Genomic DNA, 15,849 nt, shown 5'->3' with positions numbered 1-15,849 from the left:
CATCATTCAAATCTATGAACCAAAACCCAGTGAATTCCAAGTGATTGCTGCCAGTAAAACATGGCTGAACAGCACAAGAAGCCCTTAGTCTGACAGCATTAGTGGTATGGCTGTGGTCCCTCGGAAGGGGTCGATGAAGGCCATCTGATTCAACTTCTGCTTGTCCAGGGCCATGTCCAGATGGCTTCCGAATATCTCCAAAGGTGAGACCACAATCTCTCTGGACAGGTTGTGCAAATACTCCATTTGCAGCTCACTCTGAAAGCTGGTCACAATTCACATAACCAAACCCCAAAGATTTCAAATAGAGTTGGAATATTCAGCACCTTAAAATTTAGGTCACTCACTCTGCTGACTAAACAGGAATTACAAGTGATTAATTCAAGGAATCCAAGTTTGACAATATTGCCCTTAAATTCCACTCAAAGACGAAATGCAGCCTATATCACAGGAAAAAAATGGGAGATTTAATGTTTATACCAGTTTGTGATGCATTCACAGATGGTCCTCTATGAAGTGGAATTTTTTAAAATACTGAAGCAAATTAGTGACTAAAGACAGACAAAAAATAAGAAAAGCACACTGTTAAAAAACATCAGAATTTTAACAAAGTCAAAGTGCAGATCTATTGTGCCTGGAAGCACCCAGTTCTACCTGCGACCAGCTGTGTGTCTGAGCACAAGATAAAACCTGATCTCAAAAAAATCACTCCTGCTTGAGTTGTGGAGAAATGGTAACTTTGACATATGCACATTCATACACAGAACATCATAACACACTTCAATGCAATTGTCATAGAACAAGCTCTATGCTCTAATTAGAAGAAACTTCTAAGCAGATGAAAACACCAAGACACAAAGATGAAGCTGTGTATAAAAACCTCATTGCATTAAGATGAGACTTCATGTAACAGGTGAGGTTGTTTTTAGTTACTCTAATTATGCTCTTAGAATACAAAGTACTTTTGTTCAAAAAGTCATGGGTGTAACCACAACTGAAGCACAAGGCCAGACAGTGATGAGTCTAGAGGAGCCGAATCCCCTACTCACAGATAGAAACACAATGTGACATGCTGTTATGACACACACTGGTGACAATCTAAAAGAATGTACATTGCCTCAACTAAGCTGCTTGGTTAACTCAGGCTTTGAAATATATTGTTAATTAGACCAAATTCAGACCTTCTTCTGTGCAGAACAAGCTGCGTCCAGCATTGCCTGGTTTTATTTTAAACTCACAGAGACTAAGTGAATATGATCAGAAAAATCTGTATTAATGAACACCACCATCTATAACCATTCACAAATACCAATTGGTAATCAACATTACAGCATGGAGAGGCCCCATACTACAACAGCTAGCTTCACAGTCTCAAGGTGTGATTTAACAGCTGACTTAATTGATTGAAGTGCAAAATGTTGCTGGAGGTTCAGTCCTGTTTTCTACTCGAGTCCAAATAATCCTGCTTCTTCCCTCATACTGGACCTTCCATTCCTGTTGCCTTGCTTGTAGCAGATCAGAGAAACCAGCCTGGATGAAAACTAACCTAGGGCTCGTGTACGTTAAAACACAGTAAATAAACAACAGTCCCTTGATTCACTGCATAGATGAAAAAGCAATTCTGCCAATAAGCCAGTGTCATACCTCCTCCTTTTGATGGTACTGGAAGTCGAGGCAGATATAGACCAGCTGCCAAACTGCACTTGCAGTCAAAGAAAGCAGCAATTGTCCTCCTCTTTATGGGGAATACAGATTACTACGGTGTTTTGTTGTTGTTGTTGTTGTTGTTTGTTTGTTTGTTTGTTTGTTTTCAAATTCCTTTTTCTGCAGTGTGAAGGTGCCTTCCAAAGTATTTTTCTCATCCATACCTCTTGCTCAAACAAAGACAGTGCACTGGCCTCCCCTACCTTGTACAGAATCCAGGTCCCTCTACATTGAGACATCAAGGACAAGAACTGCTACAGTCCCTTGTTCCCCTGGCCAGCTTCAAAAGGGTCAGGATATTTTTAGCAATGAGATCAGAGATAATAAACCAGAATTATTTCTGATTTTATTTTTTTTCCTAATCTGCATTATTTCTAACTTACTTCCTAATCAGTACCACAAAGATCAGAATTGGGTTCTTTATGTTCTCACTGATAGGATCCACCACAGCTTTAATGCAAAGATGAATGCAACAGAAGCACCACACCTTTAAGGACGACACAGCACAATCTACTCCAGATAACTGATATTCAGGCAGGAGATGCATCATCTCTCAAAACAACGTGGCAATATTCTGAAAGTAACAGGGCACAGCCTGGCACCATACCATTAAATATTAACACAAGTGAGTCAACTCAAGTCTAAAGCTATAAAATATCGTAAGACCTGATACATGCTTGTTTTGAGAGGAAAGGCATATGTGAAAAAAATCTCCAGATTTTATTTTACTGTTTGAAACAAAATGTTTTTGTATCCAAACCTAAGCATGCCACTAACAGTTCTTTGAAACAATTCAGTCATTTGAGTTTGAACTGGATTACTTCCACGCCTTCAGAAAAAAAGCAGTCAATAAAAAAAAAAAAGCAAACAACAATCAACCTCGGCCCACACACAATATACCTCTGATACAAACAGCTTCTTTCTGTACATTCTAATTGCATCGTAGCTGATTTCAAATTTGAAGTAGAAACAGGAGCAAGAGATTATTTCAAGAACAGATTAGCTGTTACGTAGCTTTAGATAAACTAGTAAACACAACATTTCTAATAAAGAAAAAAAAAAAAGCAACAGAATATTTTGTACAGTTGAGATCCTGTATGAGCTTTCAGAATGAGTAAAGCGGCACAATCAATAGACTCTCACTCTTAATTACCTACTTATTTTTGATGATATTTTGTTCTCAGCAACCTATAACATTATATTCCCTACACAACGAAGTTAAGTGCCTATATTTATTTGTTCATGATACAGAAATTTATTGTAGTTGCCCACTTATTACTACACAGAATGGCTTAACCTCTACTCACTTCAGACCTAAATTTGTTGAAATGAAGTTACCCAGGAAGCAGAAAGTGTTGCCATGGATATAAAACCAATCTAACAGAGGCTGCTGCAAAACCTGTACTAATTAATCTATTTACAGTAAAAACATTTCTCCTCTCATTAAATGCAATCTCTATCATTCCTACTACGTAATAGGAAAAACTTGTCTGCCCTTCACTTCTTGTATATATGTCGCTTCGGCAACAAAATCACCAGCACAGAATCCTGCCTTTTTTTTTCTTCTTTATGTTTCATGATAGAATTTAAAAATAGAGCGCTTAAAAGGAACTCACAATTTGTGCTGAATTTGAGCATACAAGTGACGGTCCATCTATCATATTTAGTATAACTTGATCCTGAACAAGCAATACAGATTTGTCTTGTTTTAAACAAAGAAACAAACAAACCTACTTCAGAATATCAATTTAGAATCTGTTTTCAGTTCTGAAGATTGTGAAATTCTTTCAGAAATGCCTATATTGAATGTTTTCTATAACTGCACTGATTCAGTGAAATGGTCCCTGCAAAATCTCAGCAATAAAGGAAATCTTAGTGTGTAGAATAAAACAGGAGGCAAACTTGTGAGACAGAGAATGTGTTCCAGTTCTCTTCATAGAATCACAGAATTGCAGGGGTTGGAAGGGACCTCAAGAGACCATTAAACCCAACCCCCTGTTAGAGCAGTTCCCTACAACAGGTCACACAGGTTGGCCTCCGGGTGGGTCTTGAATATCTCCATAGAAGGAGACTCCACAGCCTCTCTGGAAACAAGCTGCAAGTTGTCCATAAGGATGAGCACTTCAGGACTGATGTTTCCTTCAGCATTTCTTGATTCTAGCTATCAAAGGAGCTTACTGTAGAAGTAAGCTTCTGAGCAGAATTCAAATAAAGGGAAGTTAAATGAAGAGGAAATGAAGTGTAAATATGGACTATGACCTCTTGACAAACATGTCCTCAGTGAAACCAGCACAGCAGGGGATGGACTAGCCAGCTGGTTGTAGTTGGTTGTAGTTACAAGTATGATAAGTATAAAGCACTAAACATCTCATTCTCACAGCAAGAAGAACTAAAATGAATGTGCTACATAATAACATTCTCACTGTCAGTCAAAAGCTGTACAGAATCACCTTGAGGGACACATACAAATTGAGAGGCACGATCCATGGCAAATCTTAAATTTGAATAAATTCAAAACCATACAGGACATGAATCCAGGCTTATTTGGTTCTCATATGCCTTCCAGCCCACTTCTCTTGTTCCTCGTTAGCATATTTTGCTGTTCTGAATTCACAGTGATCTCAGTGAGCAACTTCAAATATCATCTGTGCCAAGCTACATCTGTCACAAGCTCTTATCTGAACAGAAACACCAGGAAGAAAACAAAGGTCAAATAAGATACAAGGGAAACTGTATGTTATCTGTCCTGAGAGCAGGGGTGGAAGTTCAGTAGCTGGGACTGGCATAGGAAAACACTGTGAAAGAGAAGCCTATGGTAGCCAGTTTCCCCTTGTTTACTTCCACATGGGTTACCATACAGCTAAGCCACCAGGACCAAAAGAGTCAGCAAACAGAAAACCAAATTAATTCATTCTGTGTTGAAGTTGTGGACAGTGGTGTAGCAACAGCTTATACTTTGTGCCCACACAGCCTGAGTATGCCCTGCTCCTGTGTAGAGAAAAGGTTGCTGGTTTGAATCACCAGCGAAAAGGAATGGGGTCTGTTTCTTCAGTATGTCTACCTAGATGCTTTACTTCAGAGCTGGGAGGCCTCCCGTGTTCTCCAAAGGAGACTGTACTAATGTGATTTCTCATGGCAATGAAGTTGGGAGCAGTGTGAAAAAATACAGCTTTCAACACATTTTTCATCGCTCTCTTTCCCAAGAGAAGGGATTTACTTGGTCCACAGTCAACCATTTTCATTTCAGTCCTCAGTGGAATGTTACAACAGAAAAGGAAACAGAGCACTGTGTTAGGTGCTTCAGCCAAATGACTCTTTGGAGTGATTTTAAGCAAGACATTCCTCCAGTATCTCTTGCTTGCAATTATTGTGTCCCCATATTGGTGACACACATAGTGAGTCACTCACCTGGAGTACTGCACCCAGATGTGGAGTCCTCAGCACAGGAGAGACAAAGACCTGTTGGAGTGTGTCCAGAGAAAGGTCGCAAAAGTGAACCCAGGATGGAACACCACTCCTACAAGGACAGGCTGAGAGCTGGGGCTGTGCAGCCTGGAGCAGAGAAGGCTCCGAGGTGACATGATAGCAGTTTGTATCTCAAGGGGAGTGACAGGAATCACAGAATTATCAAGGTTGGAAAAGACCTAAAAGATCATCCAGTCCAACCACCACCAATACTTCCCAGCTAAATCATAGCCCTCAACACAACATCCAAACATTTCTTGAACACCCCCATGGTCGGTGACTCAAGGAAAGAAGGGGACAGACTCTTTAGCAGGGTCTGTGGTGACAGAACAAGGGGAAATGGTTTCAAAACAAAGAGGGTAGATTTAGGTTGGATATAAGGAAAAAATCTTTTATAGTGAGGGTGGTAAGGCACAGGAACGTGCTGCCTAGTGACATGGTTGATGCCCCATCCTTGGAGACTTTCAAGGTGAGGCTGGATCAGGCCCTGGGCAACCTGATCTAGCTGTGGTGTCCCTGTGCTTTGCAGGGGAGTTGGACTAGATGGCACAAAAGCAGCTGCACAAATCACAAGAGCAAGATCTCATTACCATTGGTCATAAGCTTCTATTAAGTTTAGTCATTGATGCAAGAAAAACTGATCAAGACACACATATCTACAGTTAAAAATGAATAGATAAATAAAAAATACCTATTGAATGGTATCCAAATATTTGATCAAAATACAATATAATTACAAAGATTAGTAAGAAATTCATGGCAATAAAAACAAAAAAGGAACTTCTTGCAATAGTAGTACTGATGGTATCTCAGGTGGCCAGATTATGTACGGAGATAAGGATGGTTATCTACTATATGCTGCATACAGGACAATTTACTTTTTGGGTTAACATAAAAAGTACACCTGTTTTTGTTTCAGGATCACTGTTTCCAAGTCTTATACTTTTGCATTTACAGCTACCATGCACTGAGCATTTTTATACAGAGAAACAGGGTAAATAGTTGTATTTACATTTCTCCTTCACATCTGTCAAACTCTCTGTTCCAGTACTTTCCCAGTCTCCACATAGGTGGTGGATCGTTGTCTGTCTGTGCTTAAAGAAGCCAGGTAAAGAATAGATAAGGTACTGCTCACATCCTCCTGAAACAACAAAAACTTTCCAAGCAAGCTTTCATTTCTATTATTTTTCCATAGGACACACACTGCATGGAGTCTGTATGACTTGGAAGGTGATGAAAGAAGGAGACATTCTCTCACAGGATGTTAGAAAGGAGTGTCTCTGACTTCACAATTCCTAGGAAAATGTTGTTGAACATGATGGCAAAAAATTCAAAGACTGACTCCACCCCAGCTACTGTTCCTCACAGTCTCTAAAATATTGTTGCTAATGCATGACAATGAGTTCACTGGTTCAATGGTCCTAATCTCAGACAGAAGGCTGGGATTAGAAAGAACATAGGCTAGGACGGAAGGGAAGAACCCCTTTGAGGAACAGAGTGTGCAAGTCACTCTGTTTTTCAATGGAAAAAGACTTAGGTCAATGTAAGTGTTGTTTTCCAGCTCCCCTTAAGCCATCCCAAGTGCCAAACTTAAACTCTCACATAAAGGTTAGTAGTAGTTTAAAAAGGCCATATAAAAATAAAAATTAAAATGAAAAAACAAAAATAATTGAACAGAGAAATCTGGCCAGCTGGTGAGTGGAGTAACAGAGAAAAAGAACAGGACAGTTGACCAGGCCACAGCTTGGAAGCCTGGTAAGGATCTGGTAGAAACCACTTGCTGTATGCTGGGATGGCAAGGCGCTGCAGACAATACAGTCTAGGTCTTTTCCCCTTATTACAAGCCAGAATTCACAACCAGGTAAGAAAAAAATAAATAAAAGACATTCTAGTGTGATTGTGATAAGAAAATAAACCAAAGATTTATGTTCCAGCTACAGTAAATATTTTCCTTATGTCTGCTGCTGAGTCCACTGTACTACATCGTAGCTGAAAGACAAATTGCAGAAGCTCTCTGCCCATTGGGAACATCAAAAAAGTCTGTTTAAACTACTGTGTGAAAAATGGATATTCAGATTCTGAATATCTTTATTGTAGAGGCAATGGGAGGCTGCAGAAAGACATGAAAACTGCCACACTGGCCTATTTCAGACATCCCGCTGACCACCACTAGTAGATGGCTGTCATTCAGAGTTTTCATCTGTTCCTCTGTCTGCTATTCTGTTGTAAAATAGCTGCCTTTTTTTTTTTTTTTTAATAAAATTTTACAGTAATGAACATAAACTTTTCAAATTGGACTTAACTGGAAAATTTCTTGGCTAGTAAAATATCAGATGGGCTCTGTGATAACTCTGCTGTCAGTGAAAGTAACATGCAAGTTATCCTGCTGTATCTCTGCCTCGGCTATACTTGTACTGCACAGTCTGCAGTTCCTTGCATACTGCAGTATAAAATACCCATACTAGTGTTAAACAAGCTAGTTCATGCCATCTTTTTTTTCTACAGGCCCATCATCAATAGACTGGTGTCTCTCTCTCATTCCACTGCAATTCAAGGACTGTTTTGTATTTATAAATGAGCATTTCAACCTTGTTTTAGCTACTTTACCTATTATTTCAGTTACAGAACCAAGATATGTAAAAGGTCTTTGGACCATCAGCTAGTTAACAACAACAACAACAATAACAAAACCAAAGAAAAACCAAACCAAAACAACAACAAAACCCCATCACTCCTTAGTCTCTAATACATGTGTATCTAATGGAAATTTGGCTCCTTTAAGGCCACTGATTCAGGTCTGCGCTAGAGGCAGAATGCCAAGTACCACTGAACTGAGCTTCATGTCAGATTTCATACACCTGTTAAAATACTGTTGCCCAGTACAGAGTTGTTAGCAGAATTCCATGCTCTAGCTGAATGCACATAGCTAAATGTTTGATACAAAGTTCACCTCTCCTTCCCCTGTGTGATTCATAAAAGGCCTCATATTTGTCTCAGCCCAGAAAGCAGTTGGCTGCCACAGCTGCCCCTAAAGAGCATCAAGAATATTTCCAGAATTTTCTCAAGGCATTGAGATTATTTTTAATTAAAGCAATTAAAAAATAAAAATAAAAAAAATAGGAAGATACAATTACCAGTTAACCAAAGACGACCTTTAGTATTTGCCTCGTTGATTCCCAATATCTAGAAGCAGCACTTTGGAAAAATAATATTTTTCTGTAAAATTACTCAAGGCCAAGTTGGTGCACAGCAAAAAAAATGAGCTGTTATTTCACCTACAAAGATTAAATCATTGTGTGATGTTTTTCTTAGTCTGAGATCCGTCTCCCTGAGTTAAACACGTAGCTCCAAAGTCTAGCATTGTCTGATATGAAAATGGCTTTCATGGTTTCATATTTCAATCAACAAACCCTGATCCTTTCTGCCTGAAATTAGACAGAACTACGCTACTGAAAACAACAGGAATATACCTAGTGACACATCTAAATTAGTAGCAATTAGTTTTCCTTGAGTTTGATAGTTATTTTACAGCAGAAACCCAAACTCGGAATCTGCCAGAGGCAGTTTCTATCTGCAGTCAATCATAGTGGCAATTTGGGAAAAAAAAAAGCCAAGTAGCTCTCCCACAATTTAATTCCCTTCTAATTGCAGATCATAGCTCCAAGAACTGCACACATGGTGAAATCCGATTTAAAAAGACATTTCTCCAAAAACATCTTTCTGGTAAACTGCTCTATGTCTTATTTTTCCTTTTTTTGTCTTTTTTGGCAAAGAAAGAGGAAGCTGACAAGTCAGCCTCCAGTTCCAAATACTTTTCTTCAGCACTAGCGATGGCTCGAGCTGCCCCTGCTCTACCACTTCCTTGTACTGGCAGAGTAGTCCATGTGCCTTGCAAGGAATCAGATGAGGGCACCGCTCTATGTGAACAGGGAGTTGGATTTTTTTTTCAGCTGGACCATTTCTGTAATAACAGCGACCGATTAAACCAGCTTATTCAACACTGCTACTTAACCTGAAGCCACAGTTTCAGCTTGAGATGGCTGTGGACAGTTCAAGATGATGTTCTTCATTGCAGCACAAGTTGTGCAGGACGATATGCCATGCCTAAGCACTCAGTATCTCCAAGAATTATGATCTTGGACTAAATAGAATTTCTATCTATAACCTAAGCCCAGATAACCAAGGGCTCAATCATCATTCACATTAGTAAAATATTAACAGAGGTTACTGGTTGTCATAGTAAAATGAGAGGTTGCACTGAACGTAATTTCATTTATGGAGGCTCCGAAAATTGACATCATGGCTGTGAGAGCATATAAATAATGCACATGCTGTGCTTCAGATCAGCTGCAGCAACGTCTCCGAAGCGAGTATTCTACAGGCTGAGTTCCTCTAGAGGCACTGCAGAAACCAGATTTTGTGAGACAGACTGAGAAGCTCCTCTTCCGAAAACATTTCTGAGAACATCTGAGAGATTTTTCCTCTGCTTTTCATTGTGTTTGCAATTTCTTTTGAAAAACATGTGCACGGGAAGCTGTGCTAAGTGCCTGGGAACCACACTTATCCCTTTGGCTGTGCTGTGTACACTCGCCAACATTTTGCTGTTTTTCCCTGGAGGAAAAGTGGCTGAAAATAATGACCACATTACAGACGAGGTTTGGTACTTCGGAGGGATACTGGGATCTGGCGTTTTGGTGAGTACCTCAATTCAGGCATTCCCACCTTTCTTCCCCACCTTGACAAAAACTTTGCATTGCTGAATTTTCTCAGTAGCTCAAATGCAGCCTCTGATGCTGAAAATTTTTCTTTGATAAATAAGTTAAAAGTCATGAAATAGTTTGGGGATAAGAAATCTAATTCAGTGGTGAGAAAATAAAGATGTGGAATTACTTTACTTAAAAGCAAATGTGACTTGAATTTATTCCAATTCAAACTGAATTTCTGTTATTGGTAGATGATCTTTCCCGCCTTGGTGTTTTTGGGCCTTAAGAACAATGATTGCTGTGGATGCTGTGGTAATGAGAGCTGTGGAAAGAGGTTTGCGGTAAGTGAGAGGAAATGCAGAATAAAAAGCAAGAGCTACATTGTGATCAATAAAATACATGTTTCTTTTGATTGCAATCATTGACAGACAGACAGACGCTGTCCAGACCGTGAGACACAAAGCAGGCACAGACTGCAGGTTGTCAGAGCCGTGCTGCACCTCCGATGTGCCACGGATACACACCTGCGCTGCCTCGTACAGCAATCACAGCACTGCTGCCACCATAAGTGAATTTTGGAGGGATCTGCATTTCATTTGGCACAGCGTGACAGTTCCCTCTTCCATTTTTTGCTGGCAGTTTCAGAAGTTATTTTGACAGCTGTGCATTGCGTTCCCAGCTCACTGCAGACCCCTGCAAGGGGCTGTGAATATCTGACTGGGTTCACAGAAAGCTTCAGGTTGGAACAGAACCTGGGAAGTCACCCGACCCAACCTCCTGCTTGGAGCAGTCGGCTCTAAACCAGGCTCCAGTCTGAACTTACAGCTTCCTCTAAGGCTAATGAAAAGTCTCAAGCAGATACCTTCAGATGCCAGAAGACTTTTCAAGCACTTTAGTTTAAAAGTCAGACTAGATAAAAAATAGGAATATTTCTGCTAGTAAAGTGTACTCTTCTGAGACAAATTGGCACAAGGAGATCATTACACTGCTCTGCAACAGAACAGATTTTCAATTAGAAAAGAAGAGAGGGAGAGAGAGGAAAAAAAAAAGCAATGGCGTTGAGCTCTACAAGGAGCCTTCCCTGACTCCGTGTGAGGCCATCCTCCTGCATCCCAATAGCACAGGGAAAAGATGGAGCCTCACTGCCAGCAGTGAACATGGCTTAACTTAGCTCTCAAGACCACAGAGAACACATAAGGACATCCTCCTACCAATTCCACCTGCACTGCTAGAGCTAACGATGACAAGTACCTGGGTGAAGATACCCATAGTAACATGAAACGTGATGGGGAGGCTCAGGAAGGAAAACTATAATTACTTGGTCCAAATATGACCAAGATACCAAAGCTAACTTGCAAGGGGTACTGCAGATTTTACTAATGCCACAAGGGGTCCAAGACTCCGTGATCTCTTCTGAAAGATCTGCCTTGCTGAAACACTGTGCCTTGAACAGCCGCTTACTGGATACATACAGCCCAAGTGGGAAGAGTGCCATCTGCTGTGACAGTACCAGGTTCTTCAGTCCTCAGGCAAATTGTTTCAAACCTTCTACACAGCAGTACAGCTGTGCAATACGCATCCATTGTGGAAGTGCAAACTGACAGACTTTTGACTGTTAAGAGCTGAGCTTAGGGAACATACATTCACATAAACAGGGCACACTTCAACGTTTGAATGAGAACTAAAATAATGTAATTTCTCTCCATCAGATGTTTTCCTCTATAATATTTGCTGCAATTGGAGTTGTGGGAGCTGGATACTGCTTTGTTGTGTCAGCAGTAGCCATAAACAAAGGCCCAATATGTAACACTGGAGCACAGTGGCTCTATCCCTTCAAGGATGGGTAAGTCAAGACTATCAGAACAAAGAAAAGAAAAAAAGAAAAAAAAAATCCAAGTTATATATGCTTTAAATTGATGACATGGTTACGTTTCCAAATCTCTTGTTTAGCGGTGGGGATCGTACTACTTGTCTAAAACAAAGGTGTTCTTCAAAGGCTGAGCAACGCACAACAACACTAATTAAGAAGCAAGAGTGGTAGATAAAGGATAACAGAACCAATCAAAACTACTGAGTTTCAAGGGAGCCAACAAAGAGAAATGAATGCACGGCCCTCCAGTATCTTATTGGGATTGTAAGCAATATTCAGGGATAAGTTACACCTACATTAACAGCAGCAACGTCTCTTATTTAAATACGAGGTTTTTCAAATAATTAGTACTTATGTCATTTAATCTTAGTTATGGAATTTGTCCCACTACAACCAGAACATGTGGGCTTCTCATTTGTGTTCTCCACTTCCAGAGAGGACAAAATGTAATGCTGTAATGCTGTAATGCTGTAATGCTGTAATGGAAAGAAACCCGGGGTTTCTGCCAAGGGAGAGTTGGAGACGGTGCTGCACCCTCAGGGGAACCCCACAGCTCCTGGGTGCCCGGAAGCTGTATTTAATTCATGCACCACGAGATGTCAGGACTGCTTCGTGCAACAGCAGAACTGACGCCATAAGCAGGAAAAGTGACTTCACATTGAGGCACGAGCAGGCAGGAAAGTCATTTTGCCACATGCTTGGCTGTGATTTGATAATTTGTTCTTCCCAGAACAGCAGGAATGGTCCAGTCCTATATAAAGTTATCTCATCTCATCTCTGATTTTGCCTTATCTTTCTGAATTAATTACTTAAACTGATCGAAAAACTACACCAAAGGATGTTCTAGACAAGGAGTACTGAAGTTGTAATGGGAATTATATTTTACAATACTGAAGCTCACAGAATTGTGGTCATGCATTACAATCATCGTGGCCCTGTCAGCCACAATGGATCACCTCTTTGCCAGCCAATTTCATCTCCTAATTGCTTTGTTTCTCTCCTTTTTGATTCTAAGTATGAATTTGATCTCCGGATAATTAAATTGGATGCACGTGTTAAAAAGTGATGTTTTTAAAGATCTTTCTACAAGGCAAAGCAGAATGAGGCTTTCTTCCTTACTTCAAAATAAGCAGTTGTCAAACAAAATACAAGTTTCTTGAGAAGGTTCAATATAATTTTTTTAATGTACAGAAGTCCCGTACTACATTCTTCCTCAGATGAGCACAGTGAAGCTGCATGGTGTCAATATAGACTAAAGTGATTTTGTATCTCCCTCTTTTTGTATCTATGATTTTCTATCCAGGGATTACCTAAGTGACCAAAAACTGTGGGACTTGTGTCTGTCTCCCGCAAATATTGTCCCCTGGCACCTGACCCTCTTTGCTTTGCTATTGGTGATGAGTGGGATCCAGGCAGTGCTCTGTGGCATTCAGGTTGTGAATGGACTCTTCGGAACGATCTGCGGGGACTGCAGATGCTGCGGATGCTGTGGGGTGAGCACCAGTTAATTTCTCCTGCAATTTTGTGTATTGACAGTAGCTACAGATGCACTTGATGGGCTGGCAGTCTGAAAAGCTGAAGCAGCCTTTGTTCAGCACGATCATATTTTGTAAACCCTCAGCGCTGTCAGGTGCTCAAACAATCATCTCGGTCCCTCTTTGTGGGGTTTATCCAACAGCTCCCTACAGCCAGTGGAAATCATAAAACCCTGTGAAAGTCACCAAAACAGGAGTCACTGAATAACCTCTGTGATTCCCTTCTTCCAGGGAGACGGGCCCGTCTAAAGAACATCAGCGCAGCAGAGAACACTTCTCACCTTTTGGAACCACTCAGGAAAGGTTTCAGCGGCACCGCCACTGCTGGGGAGATCAGAATGAAGGGCACTTCCCTACACCAAATGGGTGAAGCCCTGACCTCTCTTCAGGCACCCACGCGCCTGAAACCCCTCGTGGAATAAAATTAGCAAAAGTCAACTCTCATAATCATATTTATTTTTGTAGAACAGATCCCATGCAGGATTTTGCCTGAGAATTCCCTTTTTAACATTAATAGCTTTCTAAGTGTAGATCACCAAACAGTGCTGATATAAGTTCAGTTGTTATGCAATTTTATCTTATCTCTTTTGAAGTTTATCAGATGATGGGAACATCATAAACAAGTGGAACTTCTTCTGAGGATATGTTCATGTGTTCAGAAAAACAAGGACTTCATTCGTCCAGGTCTATTTATAAAGAGTCTGTAACAGAAGAAAACCATGGATCTCAATGTCTCTTTTCTTAATGGAGAAATAGGCACATTTAGCAGCACCGCTGTGCAGGGAAGCACACGGTCAAAGCAACGGGCTGAAGAACAGACTGCTGCCAACAGTCTGCAGCATTATGAGCCAGTCTGGACACCACCACAGCCAGCTTTAGAAACTCAGTGAGAAAGACCAATGCGCAGCTATTAGCATGGCAGGGCACTGACTTCATCCAGGACTTTCCTTCAGTCACTCTACTGGAGGAAGTGTAATAGCACAGTAGCTCTTCAGCATTGAAACTGAGAATTCGAAGCTACATGAAGTATATAGAGAGACTTTCCCAGAGCATTTCCAAGGACTGCAACTCTGTTGTGCAGTGACATCCTGAGACAGAAGTTCCCATCTATGTATTTAACTTCTTGACAGGTTTCTTCTGCACAAAGTTGTTCACTTTCTTAAACTGCAATATTCCTTCTGCAGTCTAACTCCATGCTGTGGAAAGAACCTCCTTCATTCTGTCCCCACCATGTGTTCATTTGATGCCTCCTTCTTCTTGTCTGCAAGAAACTGTCCGTCCTCCCTGTGGCAACTGATTTCACAGGTTCTCTCACACCCCCTCCCAGCTTTCCCTTTACCCGCCTGAAGAGCACTCATAGTCGGCAGCCATTCACGCAGAATTGTTTCCCCTTCACTTGACATTTTCTGCAGCTTTCCCCACTACCCCTGGGATGGGTGGGCAGAGCAGCACGGCGCTCCTGGCACAGCCACGCTGTCCTCGACATTTATTTTCTTCTTTTTAGGAAAAAAAAAAAAATCTTTTAAAGAGAGAAAACTATTTCCCAGGGAAATCGAGAAGTAAATAGAGGAACTGAAGGAGAAGGCTGAGGGATTCAGACCAACTTCACACTTCTTACTAGAGGCTCTATAGCAAATCTCCACAACCCTGCTTGCCAGACTGGCTGAGGATTTCTGCTTCACCAAATCACTGGCCACATCTTTTTCCTCAAAATTTCACTCTGGAACAGTGTCTCAGTGCCCTGTTTTCTCAAAAGCGTATCTCATGTGTTCTGTGCCTCACATACATAACAGAACTGTGAGGACTTAAAACCTGTAGAAGCTGGTAAGCATTATGCAAACAACAACAAATCCACCCAAACCACCAACTGAATAGCCATGCATACGCACACACAAAGAGTTAATGCAAGCAAAGGGCTGTAATGATACATTGTGCATGATAAATGATGAAAGAGCTCTTCAGGAACAGCTGTCTCTCCCACCTGTTGCACCGCATTGCTCAGAATTTGAGAGAACCCTTTATATCCCCACCCACCCAGACAACCATTTCACATCTATTCTTCCACCCGTGCTCAGCAGCTGTTGTGCACCTCATCTTGCATTTGTCTTGTTTTATTTATATGAAGCCTTTGGGAATATGGAATGTTTCTCATCAGCAAATGGATGCACAGCTACATGGTGTACGACTCAGAGTTATTAATAAACTGAACTTGTAAATCTGTGGGGGAGCTGGGATAAGGAATCAGGAAGCTTCAACACCTAAACAAAGAAGCCAGGTGCTTCATGAGCCAATGCTTCTAAGACACCCGACACAATGGTTTCCTAATGAGAGCTGATAAGTCAGTATTGAGATAAGGTACACACATTTGATGTTGTGGTACAGCCCTGGGGCGTATTGAACAATCCCAAAGAAATGGGATTTGCCACCGAAGTGCCAGCAGTGCTGCTATGTGAGCATGTCAGGCTGTAAACCCAAACTAAGGACAACTGCAGGTAAAACAGAGCTCAGCAGTCCCGACCAACTTAGACAGCACGCTCAGTTTTAGCTGACTGAGCTGCAAAGAAATCCTGGG

General features: G+C 41.0%; 1 protein-coding gene across 1 annotated transcript; it reads left to right on the top strand.

The window, feature by feature from the left end:
* Positions 1 to 9,514: 9,514 nt before the first annotated feature.
* Positions 9,515 to 13,987, top strand: TM4SF4 (transmembrane 4 L six family member 4). The gene is made up of 5 exons (XM_072344603.1): positions 9,515 to 9,863; positions 10,124 to 10,213; positions 11,582 to 11,715; positions 13,046 to 13,235; positions 13,509 to 13,987. The coding sequence occupies exons 1-5, from the start codon at positions 9,690 to 9,692 to the stop codon at positions 13,524 to 13,526; spliced, it is 606 nt and encodes a 201-aa protein (XP_072200704.1). The 5' UTR covers positions 9,515 to 9,689; the 3' UTR covers positions 13,527 to 13,987.
* The last annotated feature ends 1,862 nt before the right edge of the window (positions 13,988 to 15,849 follow it).

Source organism: Excalfactoria chinensis, chromosome 9, assembly GCF_039878825.1.
Source record: "Excalfactoria chinensis isolate bCotChi1 chromosome 9, bCotChi1.hap2, whole genome shotgun sequence".
In the NCBI taxonomy this organism is placed as follows: Eukaryota; Metazoa; Chordata; class Aves; order Galliformes; family Phasianidae; genus Excalfactoria; species Excalfactoria chinensis.
The sequence above is the reverse complement of the archived record's forward strand: the minus strand, read 5'-3'. Positions and strand labels throughout refer to the sequence as shown.

Bases quoted from the DNA above. Each gene is read 5' to 3' on its own strand.
- TM4SF4 (XM_072344603.1), top strand. From the start codon at position 9,690: ATGTGCACGGGAAGCTGTGCTAAGTGCCTGGGAACCACACTTATCCCT. The intron at 10,214-11,581 runs GTAAGTGAGAGG...TCTCTCCATCAG, and splicing joins GCTGTGGAAAGAGGTTTGCG to ATGTTTTCCTCTATAATATT. The intron at 11,716-13,045 runs GTAAGTCAAGAC...TTTTCTATCCAG, and splicing joins CTCTATCCCTTCAAGGATGG to GGATTACCTAAGTGACCAAA.